This window comes from Lichenostomus cassidix, chromosome 2, assembly GCF_008360975.1.
Source record: "Lichenostomus cassidix isolate B80296 chromosome 2, HeHo_3.0, whole genome shotgun sequence".
Taxonomy (NCBI): Eukaryota; Metazoa; Chordata; class Aves; order Passeriformes; family Meliphagidae; genus Lichenostomus; species Lichenostomus cassidix.
In genome coordinates, this window is record NC_139482.1 from 55,579,767 (window position 1) to 55,605,965 (window position 26,199).

The 26,199-nt window shown below is 39.0% G+C and overlaps 1 protein-coding gene across 5 annotated transcripts in view; it reads right to left on the bottom strand.

Moving 5' to 3' along the window:
* The window catches only part of NFX1 (nuclear transcription factor, X-box binding 1), a 76,053-nt gene that overhangs the window by 45,299 nt on the left and 4,555 nt on the right, over positions 1-26,199 (bottom strand). For all 5 annotated transcript variants that reach the window (XR_014849885.1, XM_085051629.1, XM_085051631.1 and 2 more), the window contains exons 2-5: positions 20,153-21,202; positions 16,642-16,803; positions 8,005-8,082; positions 3,582-3,687 (exon numbers count right to left, since the gene is read on the bottom strand). Coding sequence is in view for 4 of the 5 variants with exons in the window: in XM_085051629.1 (XP_084907755.1) it covers positions 3,582-3,687; positions 8,005-8,082; positions 16,642-16,803; positions 20,153-21,202 (1,396 nt within the window). In the remaining variant the exon portion in view is untranslated. The remainder of the gene's footprint in view (positions 1-3,581; positions 3,688-8,004; positions 8,083-16,641; positions 16,804-20,152; positions 21,203-26,199) is intronic.

Genomic DNA, 26,199 nt, shown 5'->3' on the forward strand with positions numbered 1-26,199 from the left:
AGATACTGTAATACAGCAAAAAAGGGACTTCCACTGCTGTGGAAAAGATTACAGCACCAAAGATCTACGAAAGAAGTCCAGCTACTAAAATTTAAAGTAATAGAGAGAAAATTTCATTTACTGCCTTTGTAAGACCTTTTTTCAAATGCTCTCAAGGCGTTGCACAGTTCCAGTTGGCAGGGAGAGCTTCAGAATCTTAAAAGTTTAGCTTTGTCATGAAGTTTGTTATTGGGAACATTTTATTGAAGGTTAAGCCAGATGTTTCTTTGATGCAGAACATAACAGTGCAAAATGAATTCCAGTGTATTTAAATTAAAAATGTGAAGAGAACTCACCTTGAGAAGTGCTATGCATGCCACAGTACAACACTAGCAATAGGTTTGCAAAGCACTCCCCTTTTGAACAGCTGCTTGCCTGTTCCTCAGCTCTGCCAAATCAGCTGTTTATATAAATGGTTACCATTTCAAAAAATCTGCGTAAATATTAGATTTATCACTAAACCAGTTGATATGCTTAGGCCTGAGAAGCAGGCCTAAGCCAGAGCTGACTTGTAAGATGGATCCTGGGCATTGTGTGACTAACACTATCAGTATGATTTAGCTAAAAATACATGACTGAGACATTTATGCTAGCGGTTTAATACCAAACAGGCTGCTTTAGAAACTTTCACATAACCTCGTGTAGTTATCTGCAAGAAATGCATCATTTTAAGAAACGATCCCAACTGACATAAATAGAGGCTTGCTTGCAGGGTGTTTTAGGGAAAAAGCCTTCCAACCAAGGCCTGGCCTCTGGTTAAGCCCTGGCCCAGGCTGGTCAGGAAATGTGCCATCAGATTCAGGTGTTTCTGCACTAGAAGTATAATCAAATCACTTCAACTTGCTGAATTGGGCATATAAAAGCTAGACCCACCTTTCAGGGCAAACTTGGAGACCTCACCTATGGGTGGACACACCATGTAGGACTTTCCCAATTGCTGGGAAGGGTTCTCCAGGCCCTCACTGCAAAACAGGGCCCCCCAGCGACTGCAGACTCTGGATGGTGGTATTCAGAAAATTGGTGATGTTTCTTACTCAATCACTATCCTTTCACTTGTATAGTAATGATTAGGTGCAATACATTGCTTATTTTGCTTGTTGCTAAAGCCAAGCACATAATTTTATTGAATATATCATTTTACTTTTGTGTTACCTTAATATTCCTAGTAAAATAAGAAGATCATTCTTTCCATTGGTGTCTGTGTCCTTTAAATCACCCCGTCAACTGGCAGAACACCAGCGTAAATTACTTTTATTTATTTTCACCAAAATGGGGTGTGGTGTCGAAAAGAAAAAAAAACAAAACAAGCTTTTAGGGTCTCTGCAAACAGAATGGCAGCTCTGGTTCAAACCATATCACTTTATGGGAACATGTGGGAGCAAGGGAATATGGCACACAGCAAATCCACAATCCAAAGAAATAAATGCTTGCAAGAAAAAGTTCTGAGTTCATCTAAACTTAAGCAAGAATCATGAAATAGAGTCCTGCCCCTGATGCCAACATCCACCCTTGAGCACTCTCTTGAGGAAAATCTCTGCCCAGATATAGATCACGACCCAGAATTACCATCGGCATTCAAATAATAAATCTCTACATCTCTAACTTCACCACTGATACGGCAAGAGGGAACAAGGTTTCTACTTGCTTTCTGATACAGCAGATGATTGCTGCCTGAGTCCTCATAAATACCTAAGAATCCCATACGGGAGAAAGTGTCCGAAATATCCTGAGGAATGTCCAAAACTGGGTAACATTGATGTTGAAAGTGCATTCCTCTCCAGTTCACTATCACAAGTTAAGAGAGTGTCAAGACCATCCATTATCTTGATCTGCACGCCTACTGTTGCTTCACCTCCAGGACTGGATGATCGCATGGCTTTATTCATGTGAAACATAAAGCTGAATGATAACATTTTTAAATACGCTACAACTGGTCACGAATTGGGACTCAATTTTTGCAGCTTTTATGCAGATCAGATGATTAGAGACTAAGAATTTTAGTGCCCCCAATGGCACAATACTGTCTCCACTCTTCAGAAGACTGCCCAGAAGAGAATGCCAAAGACTGAGTTTCTACTGTAGACTAGAACAGGAATGAACAGAAGAACATCTGCTTCCAAGCCCTACAGGAAATTTTGTCAGGCAACAAACTGCAGTCAGGGAGTTCTTAAAGTGGTTAAGAAGTCTGCTTATTTCTGACTGCGCAAAAACCATCTCCATGAATATATGCCTCTCTTGAGATGGATGTCTGCAGCTGGTCTCCAAGACAATCAGTGTTCTGTTTAGGGTATCACCTACATCAAGTGTAGTCTGAAAGCTGATCTGATCTATTATGATTCTATGAATTAAGAAAACAGCTATAACACTTAAATGAAATATAATACAAATCTACATGCATAAATACACAATACATAAATATAAATTAATATTGAAAAGCAGTAAAAGACAACATTTTCATGTATGGGAAAGAAGTATTAAAGAATTATTCTGTCATTCAATGAAATGTTGAAATATATTTGAAACAGAACAAATTAAATAAAAAGTTCAGAGCAAAGTTCTAGTAAAGTTCTGAGCTTTAGCAAATCTCAGAAAAAGTGTCAGATGACAATCTATTTGTTGGAATGACTGAAGTTTTTGACTGTGTACGAAGAGATGAAACAACTGCTTCTGACTGTTAAATATTTCCAAAAACAAAAATATGAACAGACATTACGGACCAACTTCCATACATGGAAATTGAAGCTACAAACAATAGGAACAATATATAGTTTATGTTTTTGACTAGCAAGCATACTTATACATTGAAAAAGAACACATAATGCTGTTAATCTTAGCAATGCTACTTCACTACTAACAAAAAATCTAATGTAAAACATCCAAAACTGAAAACAAAAAAGTGAAAACAAAAGTGCTCTCCTTTGCTTCTCTTCACTGAATTATACTAATAAATGCTAGCAAAACCAATCTGAGCTACATATACTGATTAAAATCCCCGTGAGGGATTCTGGTTAAACTATCAGATGGTCTCAACAAATTAAGAAATGCCTTTTTATCCTCAACAGTTTACAAGCCAAAAAAAAAGAAAAAGAAACAAAGGAAAGAAGTGGTCCTTCAGTTTAACCAAGTAGCACTGGTCCCAAATTAAGATATTCAAACACTATTAAATTAAAAGCAGCACCTGCTTTTAGAACAGCTGGTGGACCACTGGACATATTCAGAATTACTTTAATACACTATTATTTCTCTACTTCAATGAAAATTCTTGAAACCAAGTCAGACAGCTGGTTCAGTTCCTAAAATATGTTAGAAATGTTGCTATAACTATTGTAGACCTCCTGTTCATGCTCTCATATAAACTCACTTCAGACATACAAATATAAATAGCCTCCATTTCTTTCAGGCTTCAGCTGAACTATAAACCTCCATAGGTTCTATAGGTTCTAAATCTCTAAGCATATCCTGTAGTCAAAAAATAAGCATATACAGTCTTCAGAAATTTCCTCTAAATCATTTCAATGTTTATATCATAAACACTTACTTACATGTTACAAAGATGTGGACAGTCCAAACACTGTCGCTTCTTTCCACAAAGTTCCCCACAGCTATGTGGGATTTCATTTCTATTCCATTCAGGATTGTGCACCTTACCTAAACCATGTCAATGACAAAAAGATATTTATTGCTTTGAACACCAGACTACATTTGCGAAAAATATCATACCAAAGAGAAAAAAATCAATATTTGAAATACTGGCAAGTAGTCTTTGACTAAAAAATTACACAAATGTTTATGTTTTTCTGTACTTTCAATGCTGATACGTACTCAACTTCTTGAGTATATATCAGGTGTACTTCAAAACAGACCTTGAGGGCACAGGAACAGGCTGTCCCTGTGTGCCAAAAGATGAGTCAACAAGGTAAATGTCCAGCCTGGATAAGCAAGGAGCTTATGAAGGAACATAGGAATAAAAATATCATCTTTGGAAGCAGGGTCAGGTATCTCAGGAATTATTTAAGGAGATTGACAGGGCATGTAGGAGAAAAATTAAGAGAGGTCAAAGCTCAGTTAGAACTGAATTTAGCAACTTTTGTGAAGGATAATAAAAAAACGTTTTTACAAATATATTAATAGCAAAAGGAAGGGTAAGAACAATCTTGGTTCTCTACTGGAAGCAGAAGGGAATTTAGTGACCACAGATGGGGAAAAAGTGGAGGTGTTTAACGCCTTCTTTTCCTTGGCCTTTATTGAAAAGACTGTTTGTCCTCAGGACAACTCTCCTCCTGTGCTGGTAGATGGTGTTAAGAAGCAGGATGGTGCTGAGCCAACTGGATGTTCATAAATCTATGGGACCAGATAGGATTCATCCCAGGGTGATGAGGGAGCTGGCAGATGAGCTTGCAAAGCCCCTCCCCATTATTTATGAACAATCCTGGCTCAACAGTGAGGTTCCAGATGACTGGAAGCTGGCCAATGTGATGCCCATTTACAAGAACGGTAGGAAGGAGGATCCTGGGAATTATAGGCCAGTTCGTCTAACCTCGGTACCTGGTAAGGTCATGGAACAGTTTATTTTGAGTGCCATCACACAGCACTTACAGGACGGCCAAGGGATTAGACCCAGCTAGCATGGGTTTAGGAGGGGTAGGTTGTGTTTGACCAACCTGATCTCCTGTTATGACCAGGTGACCCACCTGGTGGATGGGGGAAAGGCAGTGGATGTTGTCTATTTGGACTTCAGCAAGGCCTTTGACACCGTTTCCCACAGTAAACTCCTGAAAAAGCTGGCAGCTCATGGCTAGGACAGGTGCACTCTTTGCTGGGTTAAGAACTGGCTGGATGGCTGGGCCCAGAGAGTGGTGGTGAACGGTGCTGCATCCAGTTGGCTGTCAGTCACTAGTGGTGGCCCTCAGGGATCGGTGATGGGACCAGTTTTATTTATTTTTTTAACTGATTACATGGATGAGGATATTGAATCTACTGTTAGAAAATTTGCAGATGACACCAAGCTGGGGGGATGTGTGTCAATCTGTTGGAAGGTAGGAGGGCTCTGCAAAGAGACCTAGAATGATTGGATAGATGGGCAGAGTCCAATAAAATGAAGTTCAATAAGTCTAAGTGCCGAGTCCTGCACTTTGGCCACAACAATCCCCTACAGTGCTACAGGCTGGGGACAGTGTGGCTGGACAGTGCCCAGGCAGAAAGGGACCTAGGGGTATTGGTTGACAGCCGACTGAATATGAGCCAGCAGTGTGCCCTGGTGGCCAAGAAGGCCAATGGCATTCTGGCCTATATTAGAAATAGTGTGGCCAGCAGGACCAAGAAAGTTATTCTTCCCTTGTACTCTGCACTGGTGAGGCCGCACCTAGAGTACTGCATGCAGTTCTGGGCTCCTCAGTTCAGGAAGGATGTCAAGACACTTCACAGAGTGTCCAAAGAAGGGCAACGAGGCTGGTGAAGGGCTTGGAACACAAGCCCTGTGAGGAACTACTGAGGGAGCTGGGGTGGTTTAGCGTGGAGAAAAGAAGACTCAGAGGAGACCATATCACCCTGTACAACTACTTGAAGGGTGGTTGTAGTCAGGTGGGGGTCGGTCTCTTTTTCCAGGCAGCAACTGACAGAACAAGAGAACACAGTCTCAAGCTGCACCAAGGGAAATTTAGGTTAGATATTAGGAAAAGGTTTTTTACAGAAAGAGTAATAAAGTTTTGGAATTGTCTGCCCAGGGAGGTAGTGGAGTCACCATCCCTGGATGTGTTTAAAAAAAGATTGGACGTGCCATTCAGTGCCACAGTTTAGTTGAGGTGGTGTTAGGGCATGGGTTGGACTCGGTGATCATGGAGGTCTCTTCCAACCTGGTGATTCTGTGATTCTTTAAAAGAATGTACCGTTGGAATAGCAAGCTCCAGAAGATTCTTTACTTCTGTACTCTTAATCAGCAGACATGGAGGTAGTTGATACTTTACATTAAATTAAACTGATAAAATAAATGAAAACTAAAAGCTCCCTGTGGTTGGTCAGGCTGCACAGTAGCTAAGAAAACTGAAGAGTGAAACTCCCTTGCTGTCTCAATACAGCAGGAAAAAAAAAAAAGGAAGACAGTAAAAAGATACCATTCCCCGAAAGTAAGATCTAGCTGTATAGTGACGGGGAATAGGGAATTAAATGAGTGGGCAAATTATGAAAGTCACTTCTATAAAAAGAAACAGACTCTATATTAATCTAAATATAAAAGGTTAATGAATTTTGGTGAATGAAGCAGAAGTCTTAAACAATAAGTATGTTAGCTAAAAGTATTCTGTATTTCAGATAAGCACTAAACCATATTTTAATTAATCTGAGATACTGTCATCAAATCTCATAGCTCTAAGTGCACGAGATGATCATCAGGGTTAAGGTTAATTGCCATCATTAACACTATCTTAGCTTTCTACGAGAGAGAAATTAAAATAACAGTGAAGCAACTGAGCCAGTGTTACAAATTTTGAGTTGTGACAATCAAAAGCAATGAGAAAATGTATTTTGGTGACATAGCAACACAAATTTTACTCTTTAATATATCGTTGTATATTCTACAAGTATTAAGTTAGGAAAATATGAATAAACACTACAGATTGCATTTATTCACCTGAGTTTCAATTAAACTAATTGAATAACCAGGAAAGTCCCAAAAATCAGAAGCTTCAAAAGAAAAAGAACCTAGGAATATCCTCATGAAACGGTGAAAAAAAAATCCACAGTTAACCACATATAGCACATAGTATTTTGTATCAAATAGAAGACACCTTTGCATAAGTGACTGATGATGTCCAAGTTATATACCATTGATGTAAAATTATCTACAGAAGATTAAACTCTTATGGTACAATATGGTGCTCTGCGAATAATAGTTCTGCAGACAATTTAAGGTTCTTACTGTAGATCTTCTAAACCATGAAAGGGTCTTTAGGCACAGGGAATTTCTTCCCTGTTTAACAGATAAATATCCTGTTTTAAAAGGTCTGATTTTCATTTGGTCTAATTTCCATTCATGGTCAGTTCATTCTAACTGAATTATTATCATTATTCTCATAAGATTTCACACTTTGTCACACAAAAACTCTGTCTTAACTGCATTGCATTGTTTCTAGCCAATTCCCTGACACACACAGACAAAAAGACAAAACTTTCCCATTTCAACAAATATAGTTTCTTTAGGGCAGGTTTATTGATACACAATTTCTGTCTCAACTTCGGAACATTCATTTTCTAGTAAGTGAGGTGAAAGTTTCCAGTGACTCTGCTTTAAGGAAAAGAAAGCTGTCTGAAAACAGTACAGATCACAGAAGTGTAGATTCCAAACAAAACTTGTTCACATCTATGCAATTAAGTAATATAATTCATTTCTCCCTTTCTATTTTATATTTATGGCTTGGTGAATGCTGTACTCATGCCATTTACCTTTTTTATTATCTACACATGTATTTACACAGAGGTCTGAAAAGGCTGACTATTTTTTCCTGTTTAGGCTCTATGTGTCCCTGAACAACATAAATCACAAAATTGCTAAATTTTAGGTAGTTGCTAAAAATTGCTAAGGATTTAGGTAGTTGCATCCTTGAGTTATATATTATTTTGGTATATCTTGCCACAAAGAAAGACATAACACATGCAGGTTATTCCATTCCTTCTACAGAAGGAAAGCTTTCAACATACCAGCCAAAATCTCTCATTATTTCATAAAAATCACTATTTTTACATAATGGTATGAAAATATTTACCACTTAGGACTTAGTATTTCTTTCTCTTTGTTTTTTAAGCAGCATATGTATGATTCTCTGTATAGCCACCTTCCAGTGTAAATAAAATTATTAAAAATTTGAATTCAAGGCATGTAAGCAAACAAACACCAATACTAGAATTCATATTAAGAAAAAAGAATCAAAATGACAAACTATTTTTCTTTGCAAAAGCAAGTGAAAAACTCACCACAGAAACAAGTGTAAGTTTTAGGAACTTGCACAGAAGCATTCTGACAAGCTGGACATCTCCAACCGCTATTGCCATCTGTAGATTAAAAAAAAAAGTAAGTAAAATTTACTTGAAGTAAATAAGCGACCTAATCTGCAAGCCTAGAATAAGTTCTCCTGCTTTGTTTCTTACCACAGATACAAATAAATTAATTTTTCCACTTACTCAGAAGTGGTGAGAAAACAGTTTAATAAAAATACATTTTATACAGTATCAACATCTACACAGCAATGGTACTTCATTTGACCAGGCTCCAACTTTCTATCAAAGCAAAGCCAAATTTTAAAATTCCAATTTTTCTATTATCATATGCTCTGTTATAAGACATACAGCTAGAATGGAAAGTTTTCACCATATCTAATAGTGTGAGAAAAAAAGTGTTAAGAGAGGGAAATTGGTGAGACATAATTACCTGATACAAAGACCACCTATACTTTCATTTTCACTATCCTCTCATGAGTTTACAGGTTTTGTAGGAGACCAATTTCATGTTTCTTCACATCCAAAATAAACCAGAATGATCTAATTTATTAATTTAAGGTTGATAATATCTGGATATTGACTGGGACATTATTCTTCAAGTTGTTATTTTATTAAATAGTAGTTTTCTTGTTTCAGTGTTTCAGGAGGGTGCTGGTTAGCAGTAAAGGAAGAACAGAAAGTGTATGAAAAGCGGCATTAACGAAGACTTTTCCCCAGCTCAGCACATATCTTGCTATTAAGAATATGAGTGTGAGACCACTACTGAACACAAAATGGGTCATAGAGAAGAGAGATATATGGTTTTATATCTACATATAGATATTAAAAAGAAAAAAAAGATTAATACTTTCAGTCTCTCTTAATCAATTCAGGGCTGGTAAATTAATAAAACTGTGACTTTAGAACTGTTCTTCACTATTAAGAAATCTGACCAAAATTCATTATAACTTCATGTTATGAAAACAGAAGGGATTGCAAACAGGGAACTCTACCTATGACAAGACAATTGGTTCGTCTTCATCTGTGTCGAACATTTTTTATGTTACCATCATAATGCACAAGGGAAATTATTTTCACAAACTGAAACGATCCAAATTACAGATTGCCTTGACAGTCTAAAAATGCAAATGTAATGCATGTCTCTTTTTTTCAATACTTCATGCCTATTCATATCCCTCTTTATTCCAGCTCATATTACTGTGCCACCAAGATTGCTGCAGAGGTCTGTACAATTATGGGCTGAGCAGCTGTAGGACAGTGGCACAAGACCACTCTCATATTCATGGTCAAGACTAATCTGCATTTCCTGAGCAAGACTTTTTTCTTTTTGCTGCTAGAAACTGAAGCATCTCAGAAGAAGCATCTCAGAGAGGAGTGTTGAAAACTACAGGTAAAAACTGGCAGCAGACAACTAAAAGGTGTCTGCCAAAACTGTAAATCCTAAAGCCAGCATAATAAACACTATGGGATTCCTTATGAGATTACTTTGTACAGCAGACTTAATTACTGCATTAACAATTTCTTGCATTCTTATTCCATGCTATGTTTTCAAAAGCTGTGAAGGTAAGTCTGCCCTGAAAGCTTCAGGAGGCCAGCAGAAGACCTCTCCTATCAACAACTCCCCTGGAACTGGATGCCTAGTCCTCTACATGCAACAGTTTCTCTAGAGTATTGTGAAGGTCACCATAAAATAGGAATCTATTGAAAACAGCCTTGCAAGATGTATTTTCTTCTTCATTGTCATTGATTATCTTTGCTTGAAGTACTTTAATATAGGTTCCCCCACAAAGAACATGTACAGTTGCCTTCCTCCAAAATTAGAAGGAATAAAAGTTTTGTTCCAGGATTCAGGTGCAATTACAGTTGTATAGAATGATAGTAGGATGGCTCCTGAGGTACGCATTTGTTAGAAGTGGTCCTGTAAGCACTCTTTACTGACGCCTAGGAAACGAGCTATACAAAAAGCAGTAGCTATGCAGAAGGAAGCAGTTACTTTGTAACAGACTATGTGAATGAAGCACTCTAGAAACCAGCAAGCTTATCAGGACAAGCTAACCGCTAAGAAGATAACACTATTTGAGCAGACAATCTTATAGAGCATGCGCAGGAAAAAGGGGTGAAAAGCTCAAGCACGAGGAAGACTCAAAAGCCTTCATCAAAGAGCTACTAACAGAATGCTGACAACCACCTCGTGCAGGAACTGCACATGAGCTACAAGGGCTTACATAATCATGGGATTGGAAAATATGTTGCAATATGAAGGTTATTAAAGTATAATAGACACATTAAGTAAAAAATGTATTAAAGCTAGTACTTTGGGAAGAATAAACGAGTGAGCTTCTGGTGGAGCTATCCCGCTCACTCCTGGCATTGAATAAACAAATAGCTGCTCTACAGGCATTCGACTATGGAGTTTTATTTTCTTGCCTAGTTTTTGGAATCATTACAAACCATGATTACTAAAGAAAGTGAGAATAAGGATGATCCTACAGAAAGGACATTCCACTTATGTGTATCTTCTCATGAACAGGAGTGAAGTAGGCAGAATTCCAACCAAAGACACCAAGGACAGCTGTCTAAGCAAAATCAACACAACTCATTCCCTTTTACAAGAGATTGTTTTAGTATTTGCTATCCTCTCCCTCCTTCTGGGATAAAGGGATTCCTTACTTGAAACTATTTACCAAAATAGTTGGTAACTTCATATTCTGACCACTGAAACTCAGAAGCTGTACTAGAGGCCAGCATTGAAGTGGTACAGATCACTAGTAGTCCACTCAGAAGTGGAGACTAGGGGCAGAATAGAAAGAGACAGCTGTGATAACTCAAATATCTCCAATCCTTCCAGTCAAAATGAAAACACCAGTAAAGTTACCCTCTCTACAAAGGGACAAAATTATTTAAACATTTGTTCCATGAATGTAAGGGCACAAGGTAAACGCCATTGAAACGTAAGTTTTTAAAAGAAGTAGAAGAAGGAAGGGGGCGAGTGACAACAATTTCCCCTTTATAAACAAAGATCTTGTGTGCAGTGCAGGTATTTTTGCCAGATTGAATTAAGCTCATACCTTAAGGTCACATTCCTTCAAGACATAATTCAAAATGTTAGTGTAACTGCTTGCTTCCTTCTATGAAAGAATCTTTCCACATAACGGCAGAGTGATACCCAGCAGAGCTCCTCCTCCTGGCCAGGACATCTCTAAGATACAATAAAAACCTATCCTCTAGTTCTAAGTGCTACTGACAATCTACATTGTGGAAATAATTATGGGGAAAATGTGTGTTAATGTCTTCACAAACGACTTGATCTGGAAGAATGGGTGTGGGGGTCTTCACTAATGATATGAGAAATGGGTGATAACATCTTCACACACAACTAGATCTGAAAGGACCAATCAGGTTCTGGAAGAATAGGTGTGGGAGTCTTTACAAACATCAAGCCGCCCAAGTTTGTTGCAAGAACTGAGCACAGCTTGAATTTCTGAACTTTAGGGAAAAATGCACAGGCTTAGTAGACTTATGAATATTAGCTGCTCCCCCCAGGATGGGCTTAAAGATAATTTTAATGGTCATACAATTCACGATGTGTGGGGGTGGGGAAGACATGTTCAAGCGGGAATATTTACTAGGCAGTTTGGGGAGTCTGTACCTTCCTACTACCTCAGCCCAATGGGGAAAGGAGGAGGGCAACATGCAGCTGGGAGTTTAGGATAAAAGGAAGCTGCGTCCTCCAAAAACTCAAGAGAGACCCCAAGGGATGGTATGGCATACGGGACTTTCTCCCTTCATTTGAAAAAAGTTGCAGGACTCAGAGCCCTGTGTCCTTTGCAGACACTGGCCTTTCACAGCATGATTTTCCACACAGCAGGGAGCCAAGCAAAGGACCCATCGGCTCACTGCAGCTGTCCACTGTGAAAGGCCTTTGGTCCCGGCAGTGAAACTCTCAAGTCTCATGAATGGGAGGACTGGGAAGGTTCCCTAACAAACCACAGAGTAAGCAACCAAGAAGAGAGCAATGCCTTATGATTCCTGAAAGGAATAAGGGAGTGTCTTTACAAACAAATGGCTGGTAAAGAGAAGACCTGAGTCTGCTGGTAAGATAACATGGACACTAAGAGATAGAAGAAACAATGGGTAGGATTTCCATAGGAATTTTCCTAATTAGATTTACCCAAAATTGTGTTAATAAACTACAAGAACAGAGACACAAGTAGAAGGGGAATGTATATTGGGGATGCCTGTATTTGGGGGGGCTGTATATTAATTAGGCGTTCCGGGAAATCTGTACCGAGAGAGAGAGAGAGGGAACCTGCGGCCGGGAAATTAGGATAAAAGAGGCTGTGTCCTCTATCAGTTTGAGAGAGACCCCATGGGAAATGCCCATGACCTCTCCCTTTATTCATTAATAAAGTTACAGGACTCCTCTGTCTCCTTTATGGACATAAACCTCTGGTGTTTGTGGATTAATTTTCCTGACACTCCCCAGGGACAATCAGGAGACTGTTTCACTTGCCTTGACCAAACCAGCTGTCATTTTTCAGATGACTGTCAAAATAATAGAAGGCAAAGAAGTCTCTGAGGGAAGACATCTTCAATATAGCCTGAGCAGAGAGATACTGAAGAGTCTGAGAAGACTTCGTTACAGTAATCTAGTTCCAGAACTGCTTTCTGGAACCTAGAAATCTAGACCTTAAGATATCGCTTCTTCCCATCCAAGCATGTAGAGCCCCCAGTCATGTTTCATTGCACTGACAAGGTAATTCAGAATACTTCACATTCCTTTTCTACTACACCCACCTTTGCATCTATGCCAATCTGACGGCCTGCTGTGGATCTCAAAATTCAGACAATAACACCTGCATTGCACCAGTGAGTTCAGTGTAGGCAAAACATATGTACGATACGTTGATCAGCGCAAGTTATGAAGGAGAGCTGTATACTCCTTTTCAATTCCAACAAGGGTTCTGTCGCATAGGGTCCCAACATTTAATTAGTATTGGTGTCCCAGGGCTCCCATCCTGGTAATACCTTGCTTTCATTAAGGCCTTTCCCTTACTGAGCACTGTGCCTTGTCCCGAAGGATCCATGCCTACTTTTCCTGTGTAACAGGCACGCGCCACTATTGTTGTGGAAGATGGAATTACGTGAGATGCCCACGAAGAATGTTACCTACTTCATCCAAGTATTCAGGATTTCTCTGATACAATTCTGTGATCACAAAAAATTGTGAGAAATTATGCACACACACACACATTTCCGTCCTTCTACTAAGTATCACAGAGATAAGAGCTGCTGCAAGGCCCTACCTGGAAGGCCATTGTCACTGAAACACCCAGTTGCTGACACAGCATAAAATGAACTTTCAAAACTCATCTTATTAGCAAAATATGCTGGAAATTAAATGTGCCAGGGGAGAGTTTGGTTGCTGAATTAGATAAGATTTTCTGGAATTCACTATAACATTTGCAGAATCAAAGGCAATAGTGTGCAAAAATTTAAAAAATAATTTTTTTCCACTTCCAAAACCCAGCAAATTAGAGAGTTAGGTAGATTACAGTGTCCCATTTCTCCTATAGTAGACAATAATAACTGTAGTAGACAATAATAACTGTAGTGAATTCCTCATTACACAAAGCCTGTAAAGTAGAACCTATACTGAAACAACTTATAGTAAAACAAATACACTCTGAAGTACAAGATCTAAACAAGATGGTGTAGCAGATCCTTGCAGGTCAAGAAATATGTATCAGTGTATTTATTGGAGCTACGGTATCTGTTCTACTGAAACTATAACCTTTAACTTCAGTTAATGATTAGCTCTAGTCCTCTCATACGCGGAACACAGCAACATACTTAGCACACAAATTCTTACATGAGAAGGAAATGGCCCAAAATTTTGCTATGTTAAAAGCTTTTAAGATTCAAGCATCTAAGGTAACTGTCTTGAGAGAAAAAAGTCCCCTTAAGCAAGCAGCTATTCTTTTGTCAAGCAGTAAGCTGTTCCAGAGAGATAAATCAACTCCACAAAAGGATAAATCAACTCCAAAAAAAGTGAGTCACTCAACAGTCACTCTCAGTTTGGGTTAAGATCTCAGTCTTACCAAAAATTCTGTTCTCAAAAATTCCAGTACCTTTGTTTCAAACCCTGAGCTGATACTTGTAACTTACTTTCTACTGTCAATATCAAGCATGACCAGCTGTGAGACTGGAGATTGCCGGCTGGAAACATTTCAGGCACATGTATGGGGAAAGGGGCAGATCAAGTCTTGCCCTGGCAAGGCAGTACTCTGCTCCACACACCCCATCCAACCCCAAGAGCCCAGCCCTGCAGTGGCTGCCAATCATTGGCACACCAGAGGCAATGCTTCACACCCCGTCCCTGGAGACTCTAACTCAGCCCAGGAGTGGCTACCAAACCACAAGTCCCACCTGGGGAAAGGGCTCAAGAAAGCCAAAGGGTACTTAAGCCAAAGCACAAGGCAAACACATCACATCTCTACTGTCCTTGAATTGTATGGCAGCTGAGATTGCACTACGATCCAAGAGGTGGTAGCTATACCTAGCTTTACTCCTTTCTCTTCTTTTCCACTCCTAATTTCCTCTTCTCAAAATATTTAAGGTTGGATGGGTAGCTTGCTAAGTTGATGCTCGGTAAACTGCTTTATTTTAGTTGAATGAGTTGCTTTAAATGTTGCCAATTTTCTGATCTTATAAACTTTGCCAATGAAGTTTGATTTTTAACCTCCTGAGAATGTTGTTGCATTTCTCCGATGCACCCACCTCGGGGTAAAGTAGTACCTAAAGCTTCTTTGAAATAAACTTGCTGAGTGAGAACTGGGGCTCAGCACCAGCCCTACCAAGAAGTCTGACCATGTATCTTCAAAAATCAAGATGCACAGTCTGACTAAGCATCTTCTTCAAAAATAGCTTTGTAACCAGTCCTTTCTTCAGGGGATTTACAGTCTGTAAGAATTTCTGTCAAACATTTGGAAGTAGGTGACATTGTATCTCCTCAGTCTGCGCAGAGAGATACAGAAAGACACATGAAGAATGGTAAATGCTGAATAAGCAGGGTACAGAAAAAATTAAGCCTACTTCAGGATTAACATTACAGTCTTCAGAGTGTGTCTACACCACACAACTGAACTGAGCAGTGGCTGCAATTCAGCTTTAGCTTACACCAAAGCATTTAAATGGCATCATGTACAAGTTTAAGAGTTTGAAGAAGTGGTATAATACATGGAATCTGAAACGGTTTAAGCTGATGAAAAAGGCTGAAGCTTTCTGTCTTCTCTGAATTTCCTTTCATTGCATGGCATCAGGGATGGATTTCAGGAGTACTTTATCTGAGAACTGAACTAAAAAGTGGTTGAGTAAAAGCAGACAGCTAATGCATAAAGTGCTTCTTCTGCTTGACTGCTCAGCGAAGCACAGATGAGAGACCAAAAAAGGAAGGGGATGAGAAGAGAGAGGATAGGAAAGTAGGTGGTCAGGATAGAATGTAAGTTTCTGAGTACCCATCCAATGGTAAAAGGGACAGGGACCATCTCTGGCCTCCAAAAGGTATAAAAAGTAGCCATTTTGTTGGCAGGTATGGGTTCAGTTCTCGCGGGGGGGGGGGGGAGACGCACTCCCAGCTCAGCTGAATCGTTACAATAAACAGTTTCTTTTGCTTCCACGACTTTCTCCCCACTTACTTGTATCTAAAAGTTAGTTAATTTCTAACATAGTTTACTGCTTGTAGAGGACCGTTGGCACCTTATGGCTAAATTTTGCCTTAAACAAGCTGTTTCAGAACTAAAGGAGAAATCGCTATGGTTAAGCAATGGATACTACAGAGCCAAGCTAGAGGGCTTTTTTTATGCCAGTTTCTTTCCTGCACCACAAGCCACCACTGTGCAACCTCAAATCTTTGAAAAGTTTACTCAGAACCTCTGTTCAGAAAATTTGTCCAGGCACACCCAGACACATACACTCAAGTCCCCTGTTCTATGCTGCCAGACTTCTAGAATCTTGCAGAAGACTGCACACCCAGAACTCTTCCTGGAGGAGCTATTGGGATGTTTACTAGAAGAAACAGCATTATAAACCCCCCAATTTTTGATGCAGGCCCCCATCTCTGATGTATTTGGACTGCATATCATGTCCATGGACCACGATCTCCCATGTGTCACTGGAGCCATGGGTGGTGACAGATCTCTCTTTTCCTCTCTGTTTTTCCAATTTTCCCCTCTCAGGGTGATCATACACTTCAGAATGCCTACAATACCCCTTCTCAAATCCATTACGTTTTTTCCACGTAATGTTTCAAAGCACTTCTAATAAAAGCTGCTGTTGTATCAGTTATTTAGTGTTGTTTTGCTTTAATCCGCCCCCAGGGATCCCTTTAACAACAAACCCGGTTGCACCCTGCCTCAGAGGTGGGTTACATTGTTATCTTAAACAATATTTCTCAATATCTTGCACTTCATGAGAAACGCATCAATTTTTGAGAATATATAATATACATTATATATATATATATATACACTATATATATATATATATATATACACACAATATGTGTACATAATATGGAATATATATAGAACATATATTAGAGAAAATACCAACCTTCAGCTTGTGAAGCTGGTGATCGTGCCCACTTCTTAATACAATTCAGGTGGAATACATGGTAACAATTCTGACAGCTCCACACTGGGGCTACTATTCGGACCACCTCACAGCATACCATGCACTCATACTTCTCTGTGGTCAGCTGTTCAATCAATGACCCTGCAAATAAAATATATTACTTGTGCATAAAACAAAAGCTAGTTGACAAACAAAACTCAAATTCCAAGATTTCATTTAAATTATAATGAAACTTATTTGACCTCTGTGGCTATAAATAAGGTGTTAGTTTACTCCTGGAAGATTCCAGTTTGATACTTGCTATGCATTTCTTTAGCTTCGGAGCAGGAAGAAGGAGTATGAGATTCCCATTAAAGTGACAATGCAAATTCCACTTTGATAAATAGCAATTATCCTGATCCTACAAATCAGTTTAGAGTTTTAAGACTGGCAGAAGTTTGAGATTTTCCTCATCACTTTATATGGGAAATTTATCTTTGCATACACTTTAAACCAAAAAGACAAAAGCTCTGAACTACAGAAATCTCTGCCAAAATTACATTTAATTCCTATCCTTAAGCATTTCTGGGAGATGACACAACAAATATTAACAGTGAAGGACCTGGATTATGGGAATGAGCCCTTTATAAAGTGAGTGCTTTCGGAGTGGAATTACTGGGAATGACAGTCAAAGTACAGTCTTTTGAGCCATATGAAAGAATGCAAGAAGTACTTGAAAAGAAAGCAAGAACCCCACATTAAAGTCAAAGTAGCCTGAAAACAGTTAGATGTGTAACCATCAGAAAGGCACCACATAGCTTCACTTCTGTCAGATTAATTCCCACCCATCAAGGTAGGGCCACCAAATACACCTTAGAAACGCCCACAGAATTTTAAAATATATTAACTACAAGTGTAAAAATGTACCATTTTTAGATTGTGCCAATACAAGTGTTGGAGACTGAAATGTTATGTCTTATGGCTTAAGCATTTTTATGAAGGACTTTTGCTTATTATGGCAAAATTGCATAACAAAAACAGCACCTTGAATTAGGCCCTGGGCTGAGGCCCTGAACTGTGAGTTAAACTGCCTAAGGGATAGAGATAAGAAAAGTGACACTATTGTTCAAAGCATCTGGGACGTGATGGCCAAGACTGGAAGAGCATGCATCCACGGCAGGGATGTCGAGAAGCTTTGGGATGGAGGCTATAGCCCCAGGTTTATCTACTGCCGGGCTTGCACAGACAACCACGCCCCAAAAGGGGGCGGGGAGGAGATGTTTTGGGTGTGTGGCATAGCTTCTGGTCAGAGGCAGTGAATGCCCACCCTCTGTTGTGCAGACTAGCCCAGCTGTGGGGTCCTCCACCCTGGGAAAGCCGCATCTATGAGACATCCATGTGAGGGACAGCAGAGAGGGTGTCATGGCCCACCAAAGGCCCCACTAAGGGGTCCACAGACACTGCAACAGAGAACTGCATATAATGCAACATGGTGCAACAGATCCACAGTCTTGCAGGGGACAATGTCAAACCTGCCACCTCCTCAGGGGAGGCACCTGGGCATTCCCACCTGGCCGAACATTAATCCATTGCATTTGTTACTTTTCAGCAGGGGACCCTCACCACCAAGATGACCAGAGGGAGGGGAACAGCAAGACGCTGTCGGGACCCATGGAGGGGTGATATGTTTCTACTTAATCTGTCTCTGTCACTCTCCCTGTTCCCCCCAACACTCCTCTTTTTCTCTCTTTTCTCCTTCCTTCTCTTTGCCTCTTTTACTATTAAATAAAATATATCTTTTTTTGGTATCAACATCTAACCTCATCTGTGTTTTAATCTCATTTTTGGGAACATTTGAACCCAAATACATTTGGCTTTATTCACAGAGAGTTCTCTTTGCTTCTCTGTTATTAGACTGGATTGCAACAACAAGGAAAGTTCAAATTCAGAATGAAGGAAATAAAAAATGAAAATAACAGCAAAAATTACTGCCAATTCAAAATGTGCTTGTACCACATGTGACTGCAAGCAAGCCCATGGCTGCCTGGAAACTTACAAGTGTTAACAGTGTTTACCCTCAACAGGATTTTCAGGTTTGTTTTCTAGCCCTCCTGCATTAAACCCCACAACAATCAGAATTAACAATCATTTCTACTTGTCATCCCATGATTATTACCTGCCGTAAAGGAAGATTTTAATTTAAAATATACTTCTTTTCTCCAGAAGACTAAAGCTATACCATAGTTAGAAACTGTAGCTGTCCCAGAAACAGTTAAAAAACCACAATCTCAGTTCCCTGAAAACACTGTTTCCAAAAGAGATCCCAAGTAAAGCATGCAAAGACTACCATTTTGGAGGGGGAAGTTCCTTAAGTTCCCTGTTAAAGACTATTACTTATCTCCTGCTTATTGCATGTGATGTTTTTCATTTAATAATAATACTGAGACATCTCAAATTTTATGGTTCAAGTAGAACCCAGGAGGATGACAGTTAATTTATTTAGGTTAGAGAGGATCAAGGAAAATGTTGATTCTCCTAAGGGAAGAAAGTTTCCAACTAGATGTATCTTATGCTTCCTGATTACACTATTACTTTCTCAGCTGAGAAACAGGAGATGCTGAGAAGCAGTCTTCAATAGATTTGATACTACAGTTAGGATAATTGTACCTAGCCTACCCATCTCTATCATTCTGTGCTGCAGAAGATAATGTTGAGATGCTTTGTAAACAAACAAATAAATATTATTCTTGGTGTTTCCCTTCATTGCTTCTGAACATTTAAGCCTCTTACCACTTGAGTGTTAAAGCTTATACAAAACAGTAAGAATAAGGTGCCGAAGTTGTTGTTATAACAGAAACCAGTGCCACAGCACTGAAGAGATTCAGCTGATTTCAACTGAATATCTTCAGTCACTAGCAGTATGACTCAGCAGAAAATTCACTCAGACAGCCAAAAACTGTGGGTCAAATTTACACTGTCAACAGCACTTTCTATTCTCAAACTTACAAAAACAGTATTCAGATATTGCCTCTATTTCTAATTACCTTTCTAGAAAGTGCAGAAAAAAACACATAAAACTCAGTTATGAGTAGAATACTGTTTCTCTGTCTGGCATTTGCCTACTTCTACATAAAACATGAGAAGACTTAGGCTGCAAAAATCCGTTTTAGCATTGTTCTTCAAAAGCCCCATTATTCAGAATGCTCAGAATTTTAATCCCACAATATATATGTTTTAACATAATGCCTGACTAGGTCATCATCTGTAGTTCAGTAGTGAAGCAGAAAAAACTTTAAAACAGAATCTGTCCTTCCCTAGTAAACTCACAGAATATGTTCCCACTGAGAAGCCATGCATTTACACTTAATTCTACCCTCTGAAACCAATACCAATTTAATGAGAAATAATAAGCCTCTTCAGCTACTCAAGGCAGTAGTGGAAGAAAAGATCATTTAAATTATTCAAGAACATATCTCTAATATAGGCATCCAGGACAGTCTAGAAAACTTACCTGTGTGAGTTTCTTTGTTTTTTGGTACATCGCTTTGCTTTTTCCAGTACTGGGTCCAGCTGAAATGAAGTGAAGGTGCTTGATCCCCTTTTAGCAGGAACTTTCTTCCATTGAACCTGAGAGACTCAGACAACTGATGTCTGATTTCACTAGTCAAGTTTTCATCATTTTTGTGAGCAGTGAGTTCTTTCTTCCTTTCATTTTTATCTTTTGCAGTATATGCAAGAGAAGACTTCTTACCTACTTTTGTATTCCTACTACGGTGAGAATCATGTCTTTTCTGACACTCCTTTTCTACTGGTGCTTTATTCCACACAGGCTTCCGGGGATATCTTTTGTTTACATTATTGCAGCCTTTTTGCTCATCCCCACTTCCAAAAGGTGCATCATAGAATGCCTTTCCAACAGATGATTCTGAAGAGTCAGACTGTGTCAAATCCAAAGATGGAACATTTTCAAACAGCTCTACTTTCTGTTTAGAGCCCACTCTCTTTTCACGGTCATGTACTTGCTTTCCCTTCTCCCTGAAACTTCTCCCAGACATATGCATCAGATGTGTTTTCTTTGGCCTTGCCCCTCTGCTATCCACACTGGGTACCTCCTTGTCACTCTCTGAAGAGAGAAAATCATTGTATCCTCTAGGAGGTGCTCTTCTACCAGGTACTACTGTAGCATCTGCAATTCCTGGACCTGCAGCAGCTTCAGTAGGACTTTGCCTTATCTTATTTCTAGCACATGTACTATCATTTCTTGATCTGTGCAATCTCTGGCTTTGTAAGCTGCGATTCTTCAAACTTTTACTGGTGCCAAAATATTGGTGGAAATCTTCAGAATTCCCATACTGACTTTCTGGATTACAAAAGCCATGATGCTTTGTGGAAGAGCTTTCATAATCTGTACCTCTTTCAGAAGACAGACTAGGAATTGACACACTATTTCTATTCTGATTACTCTTAGAGTCTTTCCTATCTTTATTCATCCAGTTTATATCTGTAGGTTGTCCTTCCCCAGGAATGGAATCAGCAGCATCAAGACTGAAATTCAACGTACCTAAAAATGAAAAAATAAAGACAAATTCATAAAACTTAAATAGTAAATACTTCTTTTCAACCAAATTACCATGCATGCAAAGGTCCAGAAGTTCAATCAATCCCACACTTGACAGAACAACCACAAGCAAGTGTCCAGAAACTAGAAAGGAATCATACAGTGTTTTGCAGAAGCCTCTTCTCTTGCCATCTTTACAGAAGGACTGTGATGACCCAGAGTTAAGTATATAGAACTAAAAGGTAAAGGAATGCTTTTGAAGCAGTACAATATATGCAAGTGTGATAATCAGTGTTTAGTATCTGATGCTTTTCCTAGCATGTTTACATACATACAAGAACCTGAAAAAAAGGGGTCCTTTAAATACAATGTATACACCTGAGATTTTAATATTATACAAAACTTAGAATATAAAATAAAAGCTGCAATAGTAAATACTTGCATCAACTCTGATTACACTGCTCTACGTACAGACGTATTACACGGAGAGGGACTACCCAGGGCAGCTGTGCAAAATTATTTTTCTGAGGCCATCAATATGAACCATGCTTCTACTTCAGAGGTCTTCCGTAATTTCTATGTCTCCAGATAAAAGAAAGAAAAATCCTATGTTGCTCAATTTCGTGTAACACTGTGCCAACAGTGCCTGCCTGCAACAGAAATTATTAGGTTAATGTGGCTAGCACAGGTTTTTCCCACGAGAATTCTTCTTGTGTTTTATAAATAAAGATAAAGTTTGGATGTTATTGGAACAGTGTCCCAGAACTTGGACGGTGCAGGCCTGGCCAATCAGGCCTAGGGGAAGGCTTCTGACCGACCAATCTGGGTGACTTTTGAAAACTCTATATATATGATGAAATCAAAACAATAAAGGTCATTCCTTCTTGCCACTGAGAACTGCTGCTTTCATTACTCTGCTAGCTGCTCAACAGCGACAGGTTAATATCACGGATAGTTTAAGTAGCTGTGCAGATTGGTTTAGTCTAATACAGTAATGTAAAAAAGAGAGGAAGGTAAAAATGGAGGTAGTACCCATTTTACCAGTTGGGTAGGTTACCTCACATGGTAGGGCAGAGTGAAGTTTACTCCTGGTTCACAAGAATTCAAAAAAACAACCAAGCACTTGAGCTATGACTCAGGCCAAGACACTCTCCAAAAGGCTAGTGCTATCTAGGTCTATGAACTACCTAGCATTTTTTCAATAAAGATTGTGGAAATTAACATTTTGAAGGGAAGAATAAACCAGAACACTTCAAGGCATTAACATACTTTTTTTTCATTGAATTTAATTTGCTTTCAAATGAAAGTAGTTTTTTTAAAAACCTCTAGTAATGGTCATAGCTTCTAAGTGAAAGTTAGCAGCCAGAAAAAAAAACCCCAAACATACGACTTTGTGGAAGTGAAGCTTTAACCTTAATAAAAATTAAGAATTTAAAATTACATTTAAGGATGTTTTTAACCACATAACCTAATGTTCATGCTTTAGTTTTTAAAGAGCAGTTGAAATTGCTTTGGGATTTTTTGTCTTTGCAAAAACTATTTTATGTATTATTCATATAATATTTATAATATAATTTAATATTATCTGTATTTACTATAACAATATATATTAGTATATATTAACATTACAATGTCACATTGCAAGATAGTGTATGTTATTAATATAGTATCCTATATATTATTATATGCTACTCTATTATGTCATAATAGATACAAAAGGCAAATACAAATAGTTTGGGGTTTTTTTAGAGTGAAATACTAATCTGATTTTGAAACAACAGAATGAGAAGACCAGACCTGTCAAAATAGTTCAAGAGTGACTTAAGGATCAATCTTAACTCAGATAGAAAAGAAGCAGAGAGGCAGGTGCTGATCTCTTCTTTCCAGTGCCCAGTGCCAGGACATGAACAAACGGTTCAAAGCTGTGTCTATTGGGGGGAGAGGGGGAGATGCTCAGATTCAACATGAGAAGACACTTCTTTGCCAAGTGTGCGGTCAAAACCTGGAACACGCTTTCCAGAGGGGTGGTCAATACTCCATGTCTGCCAGCATCCAAGAGGCAATTGGACAACACTTATTAATATGCTTCTACTTCTAATCAGCCCTGAAGTGGTCAGGTCTGAATTCAATGACCATTGTAGGTCCCTTCCAGTTGAACTGCTCTATCTTTAGGACTGCAGACCCTAGTAGGTACAAACATTAGGTTTATACATCTGAAAGAATCTGGACTGCAAGGAGCTTCCCTAGAAACACTCTATTTTTCTCAGCATAAGATTTTCTCACAGTATCCTGTGAGAAATTTTCTCACAGTATCCTGTGCAAAGAACTGCAAATGTAAAGTTGTCCATTTTACTTTCTACAACTGCACTTACCTTCAGTTTTCCCAGTGTTTTGCCAGTTTCTTTTTTATCACTAATAAAGAGCAGTACAATCATAAACTATGGTCCTTTTACACTATAATGTTAACAGCAGTCATTCAGCATAGACTACTTAAGTTTCGCACATTTTGATTTGAAAACAAAATGCAATCCTATAATTAAATGTAAACCTTATTTGAAATAACCCATTTTATTAGCTGTTTCAAGTTTTCTTTTGTATACTCTTAAAATCTAAAGTCTGATGGATAGCTAAAGTCTAATAAAAACAGGTTTTTCAAAACCCACACAGCTTGCCTCTAAAAAGTATATTCTATTTTTAAAGACCACTGTTTCTTTGGTTATGAGATGTGGTACATGAAATGAATGGATGAATTACAGTCAGATTGACCTCTGAGCATGACCTACAAGAAGTCTAACCAGGATCTGAAATGTAACAGTGGAAGCAGTATTTTGAAAGCATTTTCCAAATAATATTTGGAAAATATATTATAATATAAAAATTATAATATAATTTGGGAAATTATAATATATTATAATCCAGACAAATAATCCATCATGTCTGAAGAAAAAAGAGAGAAACCAGCATTCAGATATTTAAAAGCACCTCCAAAATATGAATAATTCATTAGGACTTTTCACAGCGGTAAAATTCCTATTCTTGCTGTCAGCTTCTACATTAGGAAGAAAATTCCAGAGTGGTAAATTCTACTAAAACTGCCTTCTGTCTGCCAAGACAAGAAACTGCAAAATAAATGTACAAAATAAATGTAATAATAAGTAGCTAACACTGGTTGAAATTTTCTCTGACATGTTTACACATACATATACAAAAATTCAAAGTAAAAGGCATCTTCCAAAGTTTAATTCCAGCCTATATTTCTATAAAACAAATACAGAAAATCATGGTACCTTTAGAAACAACTTTTATACTGTCTCACCTCTGTGCCTGAGAACATAACACAATAGATCCTCCTAGAAGTTATGTTAAGGTACATGCCGGACAGAGGTGATTTGGGACAGCCAGCACACCTTCACCAAGGGCAAGTCCCACCCAATCAACCTACTGGCTTTCTATGATGGAGTGGCTACATCAGTGGAAAAGGGAAGGGCTGCAAATGTTATTTATCTGGACTTCTGTAAAGACTTTGACATGGTCTTCCACAACATCCTGCTCTCTAAATTGGAGAGAGATGGGTGGACTGTTAGGCAGATGAGAAATTCGTTGGAAAGTCACATACAGAGAGTAGTGGTCAACGGCTCAGAGTCCTGATCGACATCTGCGATAAGTGGTATTGCTCAGGAGTTTGTATTGTAACCACTGTTATTTAACACCTTCATTAATTATATAATCTAAGAGACACATTGTACCCTCAGCAAATTTACAGATGCCACCAAGCTGAGTGGGCACAGCTGACATTCCTGAAGGATGGGATGCCATCACAAGGGACCTGGACAAGCTCAAGAAGAGGGCCCACGGGATTCTCATGAGGTTCAACAAGACCAAGTGCAATGTGCTGCACCTGGGTCAGGGCAATCACCAGCATCAATAAAGGCTGGGGGATGAACAGATCAAGAGCAGCCCTGCTGAGAAGGACTTGGGGGGTGCTAGTGAACAAGAGCCTGGACATGCCCTGTCTACATGTGTTCACAGCCCAGAAGACCATCTGTATCCTGGGCTGCATCAAGAGAAGTGTGGCCAGCAGGGCAAATGAGTTGATTCACCCCCTCTACTCTACTCTGAGTACTCCGCACCTGGAGTGCTGCATGCAGCTCTGGGGTCCCCAGCACATAAAGGACATCGACCTGTTGAAGTGAGTATGGAGGAGGCCACCAAAATGGGTGGAAGGATGGAGTGCATTTCGTGTGAGAAAAGGCTAAGAGAATTGCGTTTGTTAAACCTGGAGAAGAGGCTCCAAGGTGACCTAACTGCAACCTTCCAGTATCTAAAAGGAGCGCATAAGAAAAATGGACAGAAACTTTTTACAAAGGCATGTAGTGACAGGACAAGGGAGTCTGGCTTCAAACTGGAAGAGGAGACATTTAGGCTAGATATAAAGAAGAAATTCTTTAACAGTGGTGAGGCACTGGAACAGGACGCCCAAAGAAGTGGTCGCATCCCTGAAAGTGTTCAAGGTCACACTGGACGGGGCTCTGAACAAGCTGGTCTAGTGGAAGGTGTCTCTGCCCATCACAGGGGGGGATGAAACTAGATAATTTTTAAGGGCCCTTCCAGCCCAAGCCAATCTGTGATTCTATGATTTTAACACCCCTAGGAAATTCAGTGTGAATTGGAACAAAACATATGAAACCATATGGTTTCATGCCTGTTCTGCCATAACATTACACCCCTTCAGCATTAACTGCTGACACAGCCAGAATGCCCTAGCAAAGAGGTAGTCCTTGTGAACTATCTTTCAGAAAAATAATTTGAAAGGGTCACATTTAAAAATATGAAGCAAATTAATAAGTACTGATGTCATTTTATTAAGTCCACGCACATCTTCAAAAACAGAGTTTATAGTGTGGAACAGTACAGCCAACAGCTTAGGTACTTTTTAAATGAATACATTAAGGATGACATTTGAAGGTGCCACTTTAAGACATAATATCTAAGTCACATAT